Source organism: Salmo salar, chromosome ssa26, assembly GCF_905237065.1.
Source record: "Salmo salar chromosome ssa26, Ssal_v3.1, whole genome shotgun sequence".
NCBI lineage: Eukaryota > Metazoa > Chordata > Actinopteri > Salmoniformes > Salmonidae > Salmo > Salmo salar.
The window spans coordinates 41,638,999-41,661,003 of NC_059467.1; the positions used below are offsets into that span (position 1 = coordinate 41,638,999).

Sequence of the window (22,005 nt, forward strand, 5' to 3'; positions counted from 1 at the left end):
TGAGGGAACATTATGCAGGTAAAGGGAAGCCACGTGTGATTAGCCTCTACACTGAACTAACTTCTCTTCAGAAAGCCGCTGACGAAAGTGTTACGGACTATATCATTCGTGCTGAGACGGCTATTACAGCACTGAGAAATGCTGAAGAGACTTTAAGTGACGGGCTGTTGATTGCAATGATTCTGAAAGGTTTGCCCGAATCATTTAAGCCGTTTGCCATCCACATAACGCAGAGTGACGAGCCGACAACTTTTGGCAAGTTCAAAACCAAGTTGAGGAGCTATGAAAGCACCGAGAAGTTTAGAGCCATTTCCACTGACGACAACGTGATGAAGGCAAGTAACATTAAAGTTAGCTGGCCAAGAGGGAGAGATAAAGGGACCGAGATAACCTGCTTCAACTGTGGCCAGAAAGGGCACAAGGCCCGGGAATGTACCGTTACTGGAGAGAGAAAAGAACGGAGACAGTGGTGTAGTTTTTGCAAGAGCTCCACTCATACTGACGCAAATTGCAGATGAAAAAGAAGAGACAATGTGAAACAAGCAATAGATGCTGAATGCCACACATTTGCATTCAGAATAAGTGACTGTCAGGTTAGTGGACTGAAACAGAAAGGGCTGATGGTTGATACGGGAGCAACGTCACATATAGTCACGGACATCGGGAAGTTTAAGGAGTTTGACGAGACTTTCAAACCGGAAAAACATTCCGTGGAGCTGGCTGACGGAACAAGAACGAATGGTGTCGCGGAGAGGAGAGGTGCAGCGGAGGTTTACCTGAGAGACAACACGGGTCGTCGGGTGAAAACAACGCTGACGAAGGCGCTGTACGTGCTGTCGTTTCCACGGGACATTTTCTCTGTTAAAGCAGCGACAGCCAACGGAGCTTCAGTCAACTTTCGACAGGGGTGTAACAAGCTCATCCACAAGAACGGTACCACTTTTGACATCGAGGAGTACGATAGACTTTACTATCTTAACACTGTAAATGATGAAAATGATGATGGATGTCATGGGTGCTATGATATTCACACATGGCACAAAATTCTTGGCCACTGTAATTTTGAGGATGTGTCAAAGTTAGAAAATGTGACAGAGGGAATGAAAATCACAGGTAAGACTGACAAATCTACCCTCAACTGTGAAATCTGCACTCAGGGAAAATTTGTTCAGAGCAGAAACAGAGAGCCTGATGAAAAGGCAAAAGCGGCTCTTGAGCTTGTGCACACTGATTTGGCTGGCCCTATTGAGCCAGAGGCGAAAGATGGGTTCAGATATACTCTAGCATTTACGGATGATTATTCAGGGACAGTTTTTGTGTATTTCCTAAAAGCAAAGAGTAAAAGCTACTGAGAAGTTTATTGATGATGTGGCCCCTTATGGGAAAATAAAGTGTGTCAGGTCAGATAATGGCACAAAGTTCACAGCCAAAGAGTTCCAGTCACTGCTCAGTAAGAACGCCATAAGACATGAAACTTCAGCCCCTTACTCACCCCATCAAAATGGGACCGCTGAGAGAAATTGGAGAACACTGTTCGAAATGGCAAGATGCATGCTACTTGAAAGCAACCTACCAAAGAACTTGTGGACATATGCTGTAATGACTGCTGCAGTAATTTGCAATAGGTGTTACAATAAGCGTGTAGGACAGACTCCACACTACATGTTTACTGGGAGAAAGCCTGATCTTTCAAAGATGAAAGAATTTGGATCTGTTTGCTATGCATATAGACAGAACAAGATAAAGTTAGACTCAAGATGTGAAAAGGGTATTTTTGTCGGGTATGATAAAAATAGTCCAGCATACCTAGTCTACTACCCACACACTGGGAAAGTTCTTAAAAACAGATTAGTCAAGTGTGTTACAAAAGGTGTAGTCGAACACCAAACTCAGAGAGATATAGAAATCAGTGATGATCTTCATGGGGAGAGATTTGAAAACCCCATGCCGAAAGCCAAGATGGCAGATCAAAACTCAGAAGAGACACAAGATGTGCAAATTGAGACTTCAGATGGTCAGAGTCCACGCTATCCAGACAGAGCGAGGAAGAAACCCCAGTACTTAAAAAAGACTATGAGTGTAAAGTGAAATGTAATGACCAGATACCACCTAGTGTTGACTACTGCTACAGAGTAATGTGCAATGCACCACAAACCTTCAAAGAAGCAATGATTTCACCAAAATCTGAGATTTGGGCTACTGCTATGAAGGAGGAGATGGATTCCCTTAGGGAAAATTATACATTCACATTAACCACACTGCCAGAGGGTAAAAATGCAGTGGGGGGCAGGTGGGTCTATGCGGTCAAAAACAATTCAGATGAGACTGAGACATACAAGGCAAGATATGTTGCAAAGGGGTATAGTCAAGTGGCAGGAATAGACTATAAGGAGACTTTTTCTCCAACTGCAAATATGACATCAGTACGCTGTTTGATGCAGCTAGCAGCTCAGTATGACTTAGAGTTACATCAGATGGATGTCAAAACAGCATATCTACATGCTCCTATTGACTGTGAAGTGTACATGGAGCAACCAGAGGGTTTTGAAGTCAGGTCAGATACAGGTGAGCAACTAGTCTGCAAACTGAACAAGTCACTGTACGGTCTGAAACAGTCAGGAAGGAACTGGAACAAAATGTTGCATGATCCCATATCCATCCCTGCAGAACTGACCCTCCCAGCCGTATGTGGGGCGACAGCCCCTGTCCAGCATGGAGCCAGGTTGGTTTAGACTCTGTTTGGGGACATTGCACATTGGGTAGCCAACACACACCATGATTTTCACACACTAGATATTTATTTTCAATGCCATCAATTTACACAGGGCAAGCTCCATGGGGAAAAACAACATGGACAACACACCTGCAAACTCCCCGAAAGGCACCCTTGATAGACCAGGTAGGACATTGTGTTACTGACATCATGCAGAACACCCTCTCATGAAACAGGACTATTGAGGAAAGCAAGTCAGAAGCTGAAGTTAAGAGTATATTTGTTGATAGGTTTCCACTTCACTTTCTGGTTTGCGGAGCATTCTAAACGTTTTTTCAGAACTGGCTCGTAAAATGACAGCAGTTCAATTATACTGAGAAAATTCCCACTGTTGGCCTGCCCCAGCATGAATGTGTGTTGCTCCTCCTCTTTCAGCTGAAGGAGGAGGGTATGGCATTAAAGGGCTCCCCAGATAAAGGGCTCCCCGGATAATACCACTCCCTCCACTTGATCATCCCCCACACTTTTCCCACAGGTGTCGCCCTTCTAATGGTGTCACAGAACTGATGTCAACATGACCTATTTGCTTGATGGATAGTTCTCCTCACCAGGGTCAAAATTCGCTCCGGTTTGTTACTTCCTTCTTCTTCTTCGGATTTATTAGTGAACTACACACAAAAGGTCTATTATACAGTTGAAGTCGGAAGTTTACATACACTTAGGTTGGAGTCATTAAAACTTGTTTTTCAACCACTCCACAAATGTCTTGTTAACAAACTATCCCATTGTAGAGTGGGTTAGGACATCTACTTTGTGCATGACACAAGTCATTTTTCCAACAATTGTTTACACACAGATTATTTCACTTATAATTCACTGTACACAATTCCAGTGTGTCGGAAGGTTATATACACTAAGTTGACTGTGCCTTTAAACAGCTTGGAAAATTCCAGAAAATTATGTCATGGCTTTAGAAGCTTCTGATAGGCTGATTGACATCATTTGATTCAATTGGAGGTGTACCTGTGGATGTATTTCAAGGCCTATCTTCAAACTCAGTGTCTCTTTGCTTGACATCATGGGAAAATCAAAAGAAATCAGCCAAGACCTCAGAAAAAAATTGTAGACTTCCACAAGTCTGGTTCATCTTTGGGAGCAATTTTCAAATGCCTGAAGGTACCACGTTCATCTGTACAAACAATGGTACGCAAGTATAAACACCATGGGACCACGCAGCCGTCATACCGCTCAGGAAGGAGACGCGTTCTGTCTCCTAGAGATCCACGTACTTTGGTGCGAAAAGGGGAAATCAATCCCAGACCAACAGCAAAGGACCTTGTGAAGATGCTGGAGGAAACAGGTACACAAGTATCTATATCCACAGTAAAACGAGTCCTATATCGACATAACCTGAAAGGCCGCTCAGCAAGGAAGAAGCCACTGCTCCAAAACCACCATAAAAAAGCCAGACTACGGTTTGCAACTGCACATGGGGACAAAGATCGTACTTTTTGGAGAAATGTCCTCTGGTCTGATGAAACAAAAAGAGAACTGTTTGGCCATAATGACCATCGTTATGTTTGGAGGAAACAGGGTGAGGCTTGCAAGCCGAAGAACACCATCCCAACCGTGAAGCACGGTGGTGGCAGCATCATGTTGTGGGGGTGCTTTGCTGCAGGAGGGACTGGTGCACTTCACAAAATAGATGGCATCATGAGGAGGAGAATTATGTGGATATATTGAAGCAACATCTCAAGACATCAGTCAGGAAGTTAAAGCTTGGTCGCAAATGGGTCTTCCAAATGGACAATGACCCAAAGCATACTTCCAAAGTTGTGGCAAAATGTCTTAAGGACAACAAAGTCAAGGTATTGGAGTGGCCATCTCAAAGCCTTGACCTCAATCCTAAAGAAAATTTGTGGGCAGAACTGAAAAAGCGTGTGCGAGCAAGGAGGCCTACAAACCTGACTCAGTTACACCAGCTCTGTCAAGGAGGAATCGGCCAAAATTCACCCAACTTATTATGGGAAGCTTGTGGAAGGCTACCCAAAATGTTTGACCCAAATACTAATTGAGTATACTTATTTCCCTCATTAAAATGCAAATCATTTTATAACATTTTTGACATGCGTTTTTCTGGATTTTTTTGTTGTTATTCTGTCTCTCACTGTTCAAATAAACCTACCATTAAAATTATAGACTGATCATTTCTTTGTCAGTGGGCAAACGTACAAAATCAGCAGGGGATCATATACTTTTTTCCCTCACTGTATTTAAACTTCTGACCGTCTGGGAATGTGATGAAAGAAATAAAAGCGGAAATGAATCATTCTCTCTACTATTATTCTGACATTTCACATTCTTAAAATAAAGTGGTGATCCTAACTGACCTAAGACAGGGACTTTTTACTAGGATTAAATGTCAGGAATTGCGAAAAACTGAGTTTAAATGTATTTGGCTAAGGTGTATGTAAACTTCCGACTTCAACTGTATATATATATATATATTCCCCGCTCCTTCAGTCATTTGAAACCTCAAATCCCCTGTTCAGGCTCTAGGGCCTGAGAGAGTGGGAACGCACGAGTCAGTATTCTGTGTAGCTCCTCAGATGTTAAATCTTTAAAATCCAGAAATAGCTCAGCTGCAGAAACATTGATGTCAATCTTTCTTTACTTTTTTTCAACTTGCGCAGTGCCGTTTACCACAAAGTCTCTCACAACCCCATCTTTAAATCAAGCCACCCCTAGTTTGGGAAACGAGGCCTTAGACTGTGGATATAATATCCGTGAGGTGATATAGTGTGTGTTTGTAATACATATACATTATCTGTGTATAGAAATTATCAGGTGATCAATATATTTTGTATACAAATTAATGTTTAAAAAGGAAGAAAACGAAATTGAAGCAATATCGAGAATTCCTCTTCATGAAACATTCAGTGGATTGATTCTTCATATCAGTTTGACTTCCCACTGCTCCAGCCTCTTCCTGCTCCTCAGTGGATTGATTCTTCATATACAGTTTGACTTCCCACTGCTCCAGTCTCTTCCTGCTCCTCAGTGGATTGATTCTTCATAAACAGTTTGACTTCCCACTGCTCCAGCCTCTTCCTGCTCCTCAGTGGATTGATTCTTCATATACAGTTTGTGACTTCCCACTGCTCCAGTCTCTTCCTGCTCCTCAGTGGATTGATTCTTCATATACAGTTTGACTTCCCACTGCTCCAGTCTCTTCCTGCTCCTCAGTGGATTGATTCTTCATAAACAGTTTGACTTCCCACTGCTCCAGTCTCTTCCTGCTCCTCAGTGGATTGATTCTTCATATACAGTTTGTACTTCCCACTGCTCCAGTCTCTTCCTGCTCCTCAGTGGATTGATTCTTCATATACAGTTTGTGACTTCCCACTGCTCCAGTCTCTTTCTGCTCCTCAGTGGATTGATTCTTCATATACAGTTTGACTTCCCACTGCTCCAGTCTCTTCCTGCTCCTCAGTGGATTGATTCTTCATAAACAGTTTGACTTCCCACTGCTCCAGTCTCTTCCTGCTCCTCAGTGGATTGATTCTTCATATACAGTTTGTGACTTCCCACTGCTCCAGTCTCTTCCTGCTCCTCAGTGGATTGATTCTTCATATACAGTTTGTGACTTCCCACTGCTCCAGTCTCTTCCTGCTCCTCAGTGGATTGATTCTTCATAAACAGTTTGTGACTTCCCACTGCTCCAGTCTCTTCCTGCTCCTCAGTGGATTGATTCTTCATAAACAGTTTGACTTCCCACTGCTCCAGCCTCTTCCTGCTCCTCAGTGGATTGATTCTTCATAAACAGTTTGTGACTTCCCACTGCTCCAGTCTCTTCCTGCTCCTCAGTGGATTGATTCTTCATATACAGTTTGTGACTTCCCACTGCTCCAGTCTCTTCCTGCTCCTGAGTAGCGTTGGTAAATCAGAGAACAAAAGCAAGGCCTATGTGTTTAGTACTGTGTACTAGTCCTATAGTCAATGTAATACTACCAGAGGTACCACTGTCTGTCCCTCATTGTAGTATATCTGGAGCTCTTGCTCAGCTACCAGTTTATTCATCCATGCTGACATAATGTGAAGAACATTTCATTGCCCCTTCAGCATTGTATCTTGTCATGACTTCACCTCTATCCAACACCAATAAGTCATAGTGGGTCACTTCACTTGTTCACCTCTTCTCCCAAGCCCACCCCCACCACAGTGTCCAGTTAAATAATAGTAATATAATACAAATATATGCCATTTAGCAGATGCTCTTATCCAAAGTGACTTACATTCATGCTTGTATACATTTTACGTGTGGGTGGCCCTGTGAATCAAATCTACAATCCTGGCATTACAGGCACCATGCTCCACCAACTGAACCATCCAGTTACTACATCCTGTATACATTGTCATTAGCATGTGGCTAATGGCTAGTGCTAGTGGTACTGGCAGCCCTTGGCTATTGGATGTGACTATGTCTTCTTCTCAGTGTGTTCTCCCCGGGTGGCTGACCAGAGCAGAGGCAGACTAAAGAGGAAGATGATGCCAAGGCTGAGGGTTACACTCAGCAGTGCCGCCCCCAGTGTGTTGGTGAAGGTGATGGGCAGAGAGTACGTGAGGAGCCACGGGCGTCGCATCACCATGTCCTGCTCCATGTCCTCCATCTGGAAATGAGTGCCAATTATGCCGAACACGTGGAACAGTTGGTGGCTGTGACCTGCAGAGGGTGCAAAAGGACTGTGGTTAAATACCTACAGTAGTAGTGGTACAGGAAAGGTACGAAGCAGAACTCAAGGAGGAGAACTGTAACTGGCCAGCAACAGAAGAACTGGCCTCCACAGCATAAGGGGGAAACAGGAAGGCACGGTGAGTCCCAGAGGCAGTGATATAAAGACTACTATGTTGTTTTAATGCTACATATGTCATACCACTAATGTCAAGCCAGTGTTGATCAGTATCCACTGTATTGCAACAAGTCTTGCACAGTACAGTGACAAATCATTCTGAATGAATCAAACAAGCCGCCTTTCCAGATAGACCATGCACTTTGACCTATGTAGTCGAAGCTGCCGGGGGCCAGGCACTCTGGTAGGTGTGTGGCAAAGAGTAATGTGGTCAAGAAGGCCAGGGCGATGTGGGTGTGGTGGAGGGGGTTGGTGTTGTTGTCAGTGCAGCCCTCACCCACACAGAGGAAGAGCTGTTAAAACACCGTAGAATGTATTAGCCTCGCGTCACGTGAAAGGCTTCTATAGGCTCTTGTCACAGTCACACGGATGGCTGTAGAACACATTAGCATGACAGGCTTCTAAAGACTCTTGTCACAGTCATACACATGGCTGTTGAACCAGAATAGAATTGTATGTACAGGATTTAAGAACTGTTCAGAAGCAGCACCTGCATTCCAGTGAACGGGCACACAGCGATAATTATACCATTGACAACCGAGTGAGCAGAGGCTGTTAAGACTCATTGTACCTCAGGCAAAATAATCAACATCTCAGACAATACTAGCTTCAGCTCATTTCAAATCAAATCAAATGTTATTTGTCACATGTGCCGAATACATATTACCTTACAGTGAAATGCTTACTTACAAGCCCTTAACCAACAATGCAGTTTTAAGAAAATACCCCCAAAAAGTGAGAGATACGAATAATAAATAATTAAAGAGCAGCAGTAAATAACAATAGCAGGGCTATATACAGGGTGTACCGGTACAGAGTCAATATGCGTGGGGCACAGGTGTCGAGGTAATTGAGGTAATATGCACATGTAGGTAGAGTTATTAAAGGGACTATGCATAGATAATAACAGAGAGTAGCAGCAGCGTTCCGGGGGGGGGGGGGCAATGCAAGTACTCTGGGTAGCCATTTGATTAGCTGTTCAGGAGTCTTATGGCTTGGGGGTAGAAGCTATTTAGGAGCCTCTTGGACCTAGACTTGGTGCTCCGGTACCACTTTCCGTGCATTAGCAGAGAGAACAGTCTATGACTAGGGTGGCTGCAGTCTTTGACAATTTATGGCCTTCCTCTGACACCGCCTGGTTTTGAGGTCCTGGATGGCAGGAAGCTTGGCCCCGGTGATGTGCTGGGCCGTACGCACTACCCTCTGTAGTGCCTTGCGGTCGAAGGCCGAGCAGTTGCCATACCAGTCAGTGATGCAACCTGTCAGGATGCTCTCGATGGTGCAGCTGTAAAACCTACCACTGTTGTGTCATCAGCAAACTTAATGATGGTGTTGGAGTCTTGACTGGCCGTGCAGTCATGAGTGAACAGGGAGTACAGGAGGAGGCTAAGCATCCACCCCTGAGGGCCCCCCGTGTTGAGGATCAGCGTGGTGGATGTGTTGTTACCTACCCTTACCACCTGGGGGCGACCCGTCAGGATATCCAGGCTCCAGTTGCAGAGGGAGGTGTTTAGTCCCAGGGTCCTTAGCTTAGTGATGAGCTTTGAGGGCACTATGGTGTTGAACGCTGAGCTGTAGTCAATGAATAGCATTCTCACATAGGTGTTCCTTTTGTCCAGGTGTGAAAGGACAGTGTGGAGTGCAAAAGAGATTGCATCATCTGTGGATCTGTTGGTGCGGTATGCAAATTGAAGTGGGTCTACGGTTTCTGGGATAATGGTGTTGATGTGGGCCATGACCAGAAATGTTCATCCCTAGTCCCATGATCTGACTAAAAACGATAAAAACATCACATGATTCAAACATTGACACAGTACACTTCAACATGACAAACACTGTTATATACTTATCAACTTTTCCTCAGGCACGGTGAATTTGGTCAAGTCGCCCAAAAAGTTACATATTGCAGCTTTAAAGCCAGGCTAATAACACTTCCCTGTGCATATTTTGTCTCAGATTACCTCCTACATAAGGACATAAATCATCAGACAACAGAACCACACTATCTACTGTGGACTTTACCTTTGTTTCATCTGTCTGTGAACACATTGGACAATAGTGCAATATTGCATACAGAGTTTTCAGGGAGACATACAAAACAGGTCTGCTGAAACTTTTGAGGCCTACTTGGATATATCTGGGCACCTACTGAGTAGACACATGCCTACTGCTGCTTTCGTCCTTCTACTTGACAATGTACCTTGGATGTTTTTGGACTACTGCCAAACTTGAACTGCACTTGGATTTACTCTTTTTGACTCTCCATGTCCTGGAGTAGTGCTTACCACGCTCTCGGCTTTCAACCGACCTGTACTGGAAACTACATCCCCTCCCATCTCACCTGCCCTCCCCATCCTACCCTGACCTCCACTCGAGGAGAAAGAACGGCCGGACCTCCCCGGCTGTGTCACCAGCTGTCATCATCGGCAGCTCTATGGTGAGAAACATCTCGGTTCCCAGAGCAAAAAAAACTCTGTGCTACCCAGGAGCACGTGTACAGGACATTACAAGGCTGCTTCCGACCATTCTACGACAGATGCCGGGAGCTGACGCTGTAATAGTCAATGTGGGGTCAAACGACATCAGAAGGGCTAGCTCGGAATTTCTGAACATGAATTTTAAAAAAAATGATTCTAGCATTGAAAGATTTCAAAAGCGTCCTGTCATTTCTGGTCCGGTACCATCGTTGGGCCCCGGGTGTGAAAGACTCAGCAGGCTACTGACATTACACATCTGGCTAAAAGATTACTGTAGCTCTGTTGGAATCAGTTTTATAGATAACTTTGACACCTTCTGGAAACAGAAGATACTCGACAGGAATCATCTTGGCTCCTGGACTCTGTCCACGCATTTCAAGGCTGCGTTAAGCAATGACTTCTCAATGACCCAAGACCAGCTCAATTAATCCCTACCATTGTGACAATGAGTTGTCACAATGCTGCGTCAAATGTACATTATCCCAGGGGCGTTGGCAGACACAATACCTTGGATGATACAGTGGTAGCAATACATTATCGATCATAGTCTGCTGCTGGAAAAACATATGTGTTATGGCTTAACACCTTCTGCTATATTGTGGATAAAGAGTTACTTGTCTAACAGAACACAGAGGGTGTTCTTTAATGGAAGCCTCTCCAACATAATCCAGGTAGAATCAGGAATTCCCCAGGATAGCTGTTTAGGCCCCTTATTTTTTTCAATCTTTACTAATGACATACCACTGGCTTTGAGTAAAGCCATGTATGCGGATGACTCAACACTATACATGTCAGCTATTACAGCAACTGAAATGACTGCAACACTTAACAAAGAGCTGCAGTTTGTTTCAGAATGGATGGCAAGGCATAAGTTAATCCTAAATATTTCCAAAACGAAAAATATTGAATTTGGGACAAATCATTCACTAAACCCTAAACCTCAACTACATCTCATAATGAATAATGTGGAAATTGAGCAAGTTGAGGTGACTAAACCGCTTGGAGTAAGCCCGAATTTTAAACTGTCAAGGTCAAAACATATTGATACAACAGTAGCTTAGATGGGGAGAAGTCTGTCCATAATAAAGCGTTACGCTGCCTTCTTAACAACACTATCAACAAGGCAGGTCCTACAGGCCCTAGTTTTGTCACACCGATACTACTGTTCAGTAGTGTGGTCAGGGCAGCATGGCTGGCCCTTGAAAGTACACAGAGAGCTAACTTTAATTATATGCATGTCAATCTCTCATGGCTCAAAGTTGAAGAGAGATTGACGTCATCACTACCTGTTTTTGTAAGAAGTGTTGACAAGCTGAATGTACCGAGCTGTCTATTTAAACTACTAGCACACAGCTCAGACACCCATGCATACCCCACAAGACATGCCACCAGAGGTCTCTTCACAATCCCCAAGTCCAAAACAGACTATGGGAGGCGCACAGTTCTACATAGAGCCATGACTACATGGAACTCTATTCCACATCAGGTAACTGATGCAAGCAGTAGAATCAGATGTAAAAAAAACAGGTAAAAATACACCTTATCAACATCAGGGACTGTGAAGAGACACACACATTTTGTTGTATGGTGGTATTGTACATTTTGTATTGTAGATATGTAGTGGTGTAATAATGTTATATGATGTACTGTTTTATCTTTTGTTTTATATGTAATGTAAGTGCTTTAATGTGTTTGGATACCAGGAAGAGTAGCTGCTGCCTTGGCAGGAGCTAATGGGGATCCTTAATAAACACAAATCACAATGACCCAAATCCATGCACATTATATTTATATAAACAATAATCATATAACCATGAGGTTTCATTCATTATATAATTATACACATGGTCAAACAATAGCTGAGGTCCATAAAAATGGCGGCCCCCATGCACTTACAACAAACTTTTGCTAAGTTCGCCGTATTGTACATTGCTCTCTGTTACCCTTTTCTATGTTCACTGGCACAAATATACAGTATCACAATTTTAGCTTCAAGATGCTGGCAATCTGAAAAACTGAAAAAGTAGATAGTGTTGATTTATTGGCATAGTGAACCATGTGGCACGCCGTAGTTTACAAACTCAGCGGATGACGTCAAATGTACATTATAAAATGTACATCATAAAACAATGACGTCATATCTGAATTCTGCACATTCGCCATTAGCTACTGACTTTAATTAATCAACGTATGCAATCTCTTTGTTCCCTATCTCTGTGAATTAAGGATAGATGAATAGAAAAAGAGCTTAAGAGCATCTAGGAGACAAGTATGGGACAAGTGATTACATTAAAGTTGCATGGTTATTAACATATTATTAGATAATGGGTGTGTCTAATCCTGGATGCTGATTGGTTAAAACCGCATTCCACAAGTTGCCACCGGCTAAATTTATGACATTAAAATGCCTATATACTCTGTTCCATCTGACTGGACAATCCACTGTCTCATCAGCCCAGGCAGGCTACTTATAAACTTCAATATTAAAAGCATCGAGACATTATCTCACATTTCTTTTAGACTAACATTCAGTTTTATTGTCTGTCTCGCCGACATTTGGAACATTGTTTCAATATTCAAATTCGATCTCCTGCTGGCCCATAGTAATGAATATGTAGGGAGTCGGGACGAGACAGACAGACAGGCAGGCAACGTTTCTCAGCCAGTCGAAATGAATCAGCTAGCATCATTTTTATGGAATATATACAAAAAAAGGTAAATTGAAAAAAGGTAAAACAAAATGCAGCTAATTTGAAGTCTTTCCAGCTTCAGTTTGAAGTGATTGTGCTACTGTAGATGTGTTGTTGGCTAGCTCCTCTGAACAACAGTGTCCTAAATGAGTGAGCACATGTTCTACGACTGCCGAAATCGCGCCTCACTGTTATTGATGTATTCAAATAAATGTCACAAGAGAACAGCTTAAACAAATGCAAATACAGCTATTATAGCTTAAACAAATGCAAATACATCTACAAGACCCTGCTAGGTAAAGTCCCCCCTTATCTCCGCTCACTGGTCACCATAGCAGCACCCATCTGTGGCACGCGCTCCAGCAGGTATATCTCTCTGGTCACCCCTAAAGCCAACTCCTCCTTTGGTCGTCTCTCCTTCCAGATCTCTGCTGCCAATGACTGGAACGAACTACAAAAATCTCTGAAACTGGAAACACTTACCCCCCTCACTAGCTTTAAGCACCAGCTATCAGAGCAGCTCCCAGATCACTGCACCTGTACATAGCCCATCTATAATTTAGCCCAAACTACTACCTCTTCCCCTACTGTATTGATTTATTTTATTTATTTTGCTCCTTTGCACCATATTATTTATATTTTAACTTTGAACTTTCTTCAAACTACAAATCTACCATTCCAGTGTTTTACTTGCTATACTTTATTTACCTTGCCACCATGGCCTTTTTCGCCTTTACCTCCCTTATCTCACATGATTTGCTCACATTGTATATAGTCTTATTTTTTTCTACTGCATCATTGATTGTACGTTGTTTTACTCCATGTGTAACTCTGTGTTTTTGTATGTTGTCGAACTGCTTTGCTTTATCTTGGCCAGGTCGCAATTGTAAATGAGAACTTGTTCTCAACTTGCCTACCTGGTTAAATAAAGGTGAAATAAAAAAAATAAAAACCCCAGATTTGTATTGGGACTATATCTTGTGGAAAGATGAAATAGTATGAAGAAATTCATCAAGATAACATTTTTTATGAAATTATGTAAATCATTATTTGAATATGTTGGTAACCTGTTGTATAAAAGTGATAATGCCCTCGAAGCCAGTGTTTGGAGGATATATTGGCAGTTTGCCGGCCCTCAACTTTGTCTCTGGCCTAATAACACCCGTGCCAATATATCCTCCAAACACTTCTCGGGCATTATCACTTAATTAGAAACCCATGACCCCTTATTGAACTTGGGAATAAACTGTAACCTGTTTCAGTGAAAGGTAAATGTTTGTACAGTATCTAGCATGAAGTCATCTTGTTTAAATATTACACAGGACACTGTGGTTTTATATTCCCATCACAAATCACATGACCACCTCCACGGCTTCAATTAAATTCCCTCACTTTCTCTCCTCACCTTTCGTACAATCATCACAAAATCAAATCAAAGTTTATTAGTCGCGTACACAGATTTGCAGATATTATTGCAGGTGCAGTGAAATGCTTGCGTTTCCCTAGCTCTGACAGTGCAGTAATGATACCTAGCAATACAAAACAGTATGCACATAATCCAAGAACTTAAAAGAAAGAAATGGAGAAATATCAGAATGGATAGTATATGAATAGAGTAGGATGAGCCATGACTAGAATACACTGAACAAAAATATATACGCAACATGCAACAATTTCAAAGATTTGACTGTTACAGTTCATATAAGGAAATCAGTCAATTTAAATAATTTCATTAGGCCCTAATCTATGTATTTCACATGACTGGGAATACAGATATGCATCTGTTGGTCACAGATACCTTAAAAAAAGATAGTGGCGTGGATCAGAAAACCAGTCAGTATCTGGTGTGACCACCATTTGCCTCATGCAGCGTGACACATCTCCTTCACATAGAGTTGATCAGGCTGTTGGTTGTGGCCTGTGGAATGTTGTCCCAGTCCTTTTCAATGGCTGTGTGAAGTTGCTGGATATTGGCGGGAACTGGAACACGCTGTCGTACACATCGATCCAGAGCATCCCAAACATGCTCAATGGGTGACATGTCTGATGAGTATGCAGGCCATGGAAGAATTGGGACATTTTCAGCTTCCAGGAATTGTGTACAGATCCTTGCTGTGCATTATCATGGTTGCTGTGCATTATCAAGGTCCCGTGTGGCTCAGTTGGTAGAGCATGGTGTTAGCAACGCCAGGGTTGTGGGTTTGATTCCCACGGGGGACCAGTATGGAAAGTACAAAAAAATAAAATAAAAAAATGTATGAAATGTATGCATTCACTACTGTAAGTCGCTCTGGATAAGAGTGTCTGCTAAATGACTAAAATGTGATGGTGGTGGATGAATGACATGACAATGGGCCTCAGGATCTCATCACGGTATATCTGTGTATTCAAATTGCCATCAATAAAATGCAATTGTATTTGTTGTCTGTAGCTTATGCCTGCCCATACCGTAACCCCACCTCCACCATGGGGCACTCAGCAAACCGCTCGCCCACACGACTGCCATCTGCACGGTACAGTTGAAACTGGGATTCATCAGTGAAGAGCACACTTCTTCAGCATGTCAGTGGCCATCGAAGGGGAGCATTTTGCGCTTTCTTCACCACACTGTCTGTGTGTAGGGACCATTTCAGTTCGTCAGTGATCGCCGAGGAACTTTAAGCTTTTGACCTTCTCCACTGTGGCCCCATCGATGCATTTGTATTTGTATTTATTATGGATCCCCATTAGTTCCTGCCAAAGCAGCAGCTACTCTTCCTGGGGTCCAGCAAAATTAAGGCAGTTTATACAATTTTAAAACATTACAATACATTCACAGATTTCACAACACACTGTGTGCCCTCGGGCCCCTACTTCACCACTACCACATATCTACAGTATTTAATCCATGTGTATATATAGTGCGTATGTGTGTATAGATGTGTCTGTGCCAATGTTTGTGTTGCTTCACAGTCGCCGCTGTTCCTTAAGGTGTTTGTGGAGGGTGTTAACTGCTGTCTCCGTTAGTGCTTTCGTTTTGTTGACGTAGAGGGAGAGGTTATTTTCCTGGCGCCACTGTGTCAGGTCTCTCATCTCCTCCCTGTTTAGTTTTGTTGACGTAGCGGTTATTTTCCTGGCACCACTCTCCTTAATACCTTATTCAATAAAAACCACACTTGACAGAATTTTTTATTTATTTAACCTTTATTTAACTAGGCAAGTCAGTGAAGAACAAATTCTTATTTACAATAACAGCGTGTTCTGCCTAGCAGAACAACAGATTTTTACCTTGGGGATTCGATCTAGCAACCTTCCGGTTACTAGTCCAACACTCTAACCACTAGGCTACATGCCGCCCCTATCTACATGTTTTTTTTGTTTGTTGTTAGCTAACTAGCACCCACATAATTGAAAAGGGAAATGCATATTGCCAAATCCAATGTTTTAGAGTTCTTCTATTATTTAAATCAGTTGACCTTATTAATTTACTACCTGCTGTAACGGCTTTCTTCGGAAGAATGGGACCAAAGCGCAGCGTGGTACGTGTTCATGATTATTATTATCAAATGAAACACTATAACAAAAGAAACTAAACGAAAAGCCAAACAGTTCCGTCAGGTACACAATACAAAACAGAAAACAACTACCCACAAACACAGGTGGGAAAAAGGCTGCCTATGTATGATTTCCAATCAGAGACAACGATAGACAGCTGCCTCTGATTGGAAACCATACTCGGTCAAAACAAAGAAATAGATAGCATAGAATGCCCACCCCACATCACACCCTGACCTAACCAAACAGAGAAAAACGGATCTTTCAGGTCAGGGCGTGACACCTGCACTGTAATCTCAATATACCCACTGGGAACACACTGGTTGAATCAATTTTGGAATAGACGTTGAATTGACTTCTGTGCCCAGTGGGTAGGGTAGTCATTGCTCCATACTGTACTTGTGTGCAGAAGTACAGTATGTCTTTCCATATCTGGCATGAGTAGTTAACCTAACAGTTGTAACATTTCACATAAAAGAACATGCACTTGGAATGTCTGAAACAGAAGTGACGAGGATTGAGACAGTGAGTTAAGACAGTGAGTTAAGACAGTGAGTAAGAGCCAGAGATCAATTAACCAAATATATATGTGAAGATTAACACTCAACAGCCTGATAGCCTTTTTCGTCATACGTTATCATACGTCATCAGAGCGCGCAACAGCACATTGTACTGTCTACACTTGCTTTGTTGTTTACAATAAAACATCTTCATTAAATCAATTTTAATCCGAACTAAAGTTTTGTTGCCAAGGATTCCACGACGAGGTTAGCCTTTACGCTATGTTTGTGTTCCTTTTTTTGTGTGGATTCCGCGAGTGCTAGCTGGCTGTCCTACAAACACCTGTCGTCGTCGTGGGAAAGACTCATTGTTATCTTTTCATAAAACAACTGGTTGCAGTAAAGAGCCAATCTGGATACTAAGGAGATCCTGAGGGAAATCGACGAGTACCAACAGCTGTCACGTCCTGACCAGTAGAGGGTGTAGTTGGGTCAGGACGTGGCAGAAGGGAGTGTGTGTTTTTTATTGTTTCATTGATTTTGGCCGTGTGACTTCCAATCAGGCACAGCTGTAGAGGGTTGTGGTTGATTGGGAGTCACACATAAGTTGCCTACGTTTCCTTTGTGTTTCATGGGTAATTGTTCTTGTCATTGTGGTTGCACCTGACAGGACTGTGTTGGCTGTCAGTTTTGTTGTTTTTTGTGAATTGCATAGTGTTCGTGTATTAAATATGACGAACCCTAACTCCGCCGCATTTTGGTCCACTTCTTCCTCAGACAGCCGTTACAACAGCTTTACGCTATGGAGGAACAACATACTCCTTCATGGAAAGATCCGACCACCTCACAAAATAACTTTAACCGGACAAAAAAAGAAAAACAGGTTAATCTACAGACACGGACAATTTACTTACCATTGAGGTAGAGGCTAGTGCTCTGGCTGGAATCCATGCAACACTGGAAAGGTTGTGTGAGGAGGTAGCAGGGCTGAGGGGGAGTTTGGAGTTCAGCCAGAGTGAAATTCTCATGCTCCAAAGAGAAAACAAGACACTCACAGCCAAGGTAAAAATCCACGATTCCAACATGGATTGTCTACTCAGGGAAAACAGGGTGATGAGAGAGTCACTACTAGACATACAAAGTCATAGCATGCGTGAAAATCTATTTTTTTCTTGGATTCCTGAGGACGCATTCCAATAATCCAGAGGGCGCGATCAGAGAATTCATGCAATCCACCTTCAAACTTCCTATAGAGACTGTAAACAAGGATGCTTTCCACCGAGTACACAGACTTGGAGCTTTGAGCGACAAGACCAAGGGTCCCCGACCGATCATCGCAACATTTGAACACTACCAACAAAAGGAGCTGATCAAAAGCAGAGGAAGGGTGCTTAAAGGCCTCTTTGGGCTGGGGGCAGTATTTTCACATCCAGATGAAAAGCGGGCCCAAAGTAAACGGCATATTACTCAGGCCCAGAAGCTAGGATATGCATATGCATGGTAGAATTGGATAAAAAACACTCTAAAGTTTCTAAAACTGTTAAAATAATGTCTGTGAGTATAACAGAACTGATTTGGCAGGCGAAACCCCGAGCACAATCCATCCAGGGATTTTTTTGTTGTTGAGGTCATTGGGTTTTCCAATGCTTTTCTATGGGAAACCTGATTTATTAGGGCCCAGATTGCAGTTCCCAAGGCTTCCACTAGATGTCAACAGTCTTTAGAAATTGTTCGATGTTTTTCTTTTGAGAAATTAAGAAGTATTCCTATTCTTTCCATGTGTCACTCAGATGGACTCAAGTCTTTTGGTGAGCGTGAACAGGACCACGCCCCTCATTATTTTTCTCCGGTATTGGAAACAGTTTATTCTGTCTTAAATTTGATCGATTATTTACATTTTAGGGTACGTGAGGTTGGATTAGAAACGTTGTTTGAAATGTTTGGACCAAGTTTACAGGTAACTTATTAGATATTTTGTAGTCATGTTGGGCGAGTTGGAACCGGTGTATTTCTGAATCAAACGCGCCAAATAAATTGACATTTTGGGGATATAAAGAAGGAATTTATCGAACAAAACGCCCATTCATTGTGTCACTGAGACATTTGGGATTGCAAAAAGATGAAGATCTTCAAAGGTAAGGCATTTATTATATTGCTATTTCTGACCTTCATGTCGCACCTGCCTGGTTGAGAAATGGTTTTCATGTTTTTGTATGCGGGGCGATGTCCTCAGATAATCGCATGGTGTGCTTTCGCCGTAAAGCCTTTTTGAAATCTGACACGGCAGCTGGATTAACAAGAAGTTAAGTTTTATTTTTATGTATTACACTTGTATATATATCAATGTTAAATATTTATATTTCTGTAGTTTGAATTTGGCGCTCTGCATTTTCACCGGATGTTGTCAAATCTATCCCGCTAACAAGATTCGAGCGTTAAGGGATCCCTAAGAGGTTTAAAGGGACAAAATTCGGTCTCAATGACCAATTTCCAAGGGAGATAAACGAACGTCGTAAGAGACTGTATCCGGTACAAAGACAACAAAGGAAGGATGGTAGGCATGCCTTTATCATTGTGGACAAACTCTTTATAGATCGACAGCTATTTCGAGACAGCTCCATAACACCGTGGCTGTACTAAATTCTACAGGGACTTCAGGTTACGAAAAAAAAGAAGGTATGGTAAGTGTAAAAATATCTGAACATTATGAAGTGGATATGAACACACACATACTCAATTCCATGCTTGCTTACACATATGGACTTATACAGTCCTGGCCAAAAGTTTTGAGAATGATACAAATATTAATTTCTACAAAGTTTGCTGCTTCAGTGTCTTTAGATATTTTTGTCAGATGTTACTATGGAATACTGAAGAATAATTACAAGCATTTCATAAGTGTCAAAGGCTTTTATTGACAATTACATGAGTTGATGCAAAGAGTCAATATTTGCAGTGTTGACCCTTCTTTTTCAAGACCTCTGCAATCCGCCCTGGCATGCTGTTAATTAACTTCTGGGCCACATCCTGACTGATGGCAGCCCATTCTTGCATAATCAATGCTTGGAGTTTGTCAGAATTTGTGGGTTTTTGTTTGTCCACCCTCCTCTTGAGGATTGACTATAAGTTCTCAATGGGATTAAGGTCTGGGGAGATTCCTGGCCATGGACCCAAAATATTGATGTTTTGTTCCCCGAGCCACTTAGTTACCACTTTTGCCTTATGGCAAGGTGCTCCATCATGCTGGAAAAGGCATTGTTTGTCACCAAACTGTTCCTGGATGGTTGGGAGAAGTTGCTCTCGGAGGATGTGTTGGTACCATTCTTTATTCATGGCTGTGTTCTTAGGCAAAATTGTGAGTGAGCCCACTCCCTTGGCTGAGAGCAACCCCACATATGAATGGTCTCAGGATGCTTTACTGTTGGCATGACACAGGACTGATGGTAGCGCTCACCTTGTCTTCTCCAGACAAGCTTTTTTCCAGATGCCCCAAACAATCTGAAAGGGGATACATCAGAGAAAATGACTTTACCCCAGTCCTCAGCAGTCCAATCCCTGTACCTTTTGCAGAATATCAGTCTGTCCCTGATGTTTTTCCTGGAGAGAAGTGGCTTCTTTGCTGCCCTTCTTGACACCAGGCCATCCTCCAAAAGTATTCACCTCACTGTGTGTGCAGGTGCACTCACACCTGCCTGCTGCCATTCCTGAGCAAGCTCTGTACTGGTGGTGCCCCGATCCCGCAGCTGAATCAACTTTAGGAGACGGTCCTGCGCTTGCTGGACTTTCTTGGGAACCCTGAAGCCTTCTTCACAACAAGTGAACCACTTTCCTTGATGTTCTTGATGATCCGATAAATGGTTGATTCAGGTGCAATCTTACTGGCAGCAATATCCTTGTCTGTGAAGCCCTTTTTGTGCAAAGCAATGACGACGGCACGTGTTTCCTCGCAGGTAACTATGGTTGACAGAGGAAGAACAATGATTCCAAGCACCACCCTCCTTTTGAAGCTTCCAGTCTGTTAATCGAACTCAATCAGCATGACAGAGTGATCTCCAGCCTTGTCCTCGTCAACACTCACACCTGTGTTAACGAGAGAATCACTGACATGAAGTCAGCTGGACCTTTTGTGGCAGGGCTGAAATGCAGTGGAAATGTTTTTTGGGGATTCAGTTCATTTGCATGGCAAAGAGGGACTTTGCAATTAATTGCAATTCATCTGATCACTCTTCATAACTGTCATCGTCGTGTGTGTATGTGGCAGGGAAGTCAGGCGCAGGAGAAACCAACTTGGTTTTACTGGAGTTGTTTAATAAAATAATAAACAAACAACGAACTCCAAAAATGTACAATGAAATAAAATGGGCAACAATACCCGGTGCACACCACTACAAAATCCACGACACAAAAACATACAAACAATCTCGGACAAGGACATGAGGGGAAACAGAGGGTTAAATACACAACAGGTAATGAATGGGATTGGAACCAGGTGTGTGAGAAAACAAGACAAAACCAATGGATAATGAAAAACGGATCAGTGATGGCTAGAAGACCGGTGACGTCGACCGCCGAGCACCACTCGAACAAGGAGGGGCATTGACTTCGGCAGAAGTCGTGACAATAACATTCTGGAGTATATGCAAATCGCCATCATACAAACTGAAGCAGCAGACTTTGTGAACATTAATATTTGTGTCATTCTCAAAACTTTTGGCCACGACTGTGCATACACACACACACACACCTGATCTTGCTCTTTTCTCTCACTCTCTCTTTCTCTTCTCTTCTCTCCCTCTCTCTATTGTCGAGAACTGTTTTATAATTTAATGTGTTTATTGTTTGTCTATCTTTTTTATGTATTTGTCTACAAGTTTATATATGTTTACAACAAGCAAGGGGAAGATATCAGAATGGGGCATCGGGGAATAATAACATATTGTATGGAATACATTTGTACTGTAGTGAAGCCGTCTCTAGAGTAATGCAAGGTCTCTCATGATCATGTAAAACGTCAATTGCTATGGAAATGCTGGGATGTGTTTTTCAGTTATGTTAAAGGTAATTATGATGCAACTATGATGGTGATACGATATTGATTACAAATATCATCATGAATATTAAGGCTATACGCACTACATGTTACACACATAGACACTCAACCATGCAAATTGGCAGAGTTAT

General features: G+C 42.5%; 1 protein-coding gene and 1 non-coding gene across 2 annotated transcripts; one reads left to right on the plus strand and one right to left on the minus strand.

Moving 5' to 3' along the window:
- Positions 1-6,957: 6,957 nt before the first annotated feature.
- Positions 6,958-10,071, minus strand: LOC123730748 (membrane progestin receptor gamma-B-like). The gene is made up of 3 exons (XM_045708313.1): positions 10,018-10,071; positions 7,772-7,916; positions 6,958-7,436 (listed from the first exon to the last, which is right to left on the minus strand). The coding sequence occupies exons 1-3, from the start codon at positions 10,069-10,071 to the stop codon at positions 7,192-7,194; spliced, it is 444 nt and encodes a 147-aa protein (XP_045564269.1). The 3' UTR covers positions 6,958-7,191.
- A 4,864-nt stretch (positions 10,072-14,935) lies between these two features.
- On the plus strand, positions 14,936-15,011 carry trnaa-agc (transfer RNA alanine (anticodon AGC)). The gene has a single exon. It is a non-coding gene; the product is annotated as a tRNA-Ala (tRNA).
- The last annotated feature ends 6,994 nt before the right edge of the window (positions 15,012-22,005 follow it).

What these genes read in the sequence shown, in the direction of transcription:
- LOC123730748 (XM_045708313.1), bottom strand. Translation starts at nt 10,071, where the DNA reads ATGTTTCTCACCATAGAGCTGCCGATGATGACAGCTGGTGACACAGCC. An exon ending in CTGGTGACACAGCCGGGGAG is followed by an intron (nt 7,917 to 10,017) that starts GTCCGGCCGTTC and finishes GTGTTTTAACAG; the next exon opens with CTCTTCCTCTGTGTGGGTGA. An exon ending in CGGCAGCTTCGACTACATAG is followed by an intron (nt 7,437 to 7,771) that starts GTCAAAGTGCAT and finishes CACCCTCTGCAG; the next exon opens with GTCACAGCCACCAACTGTTC.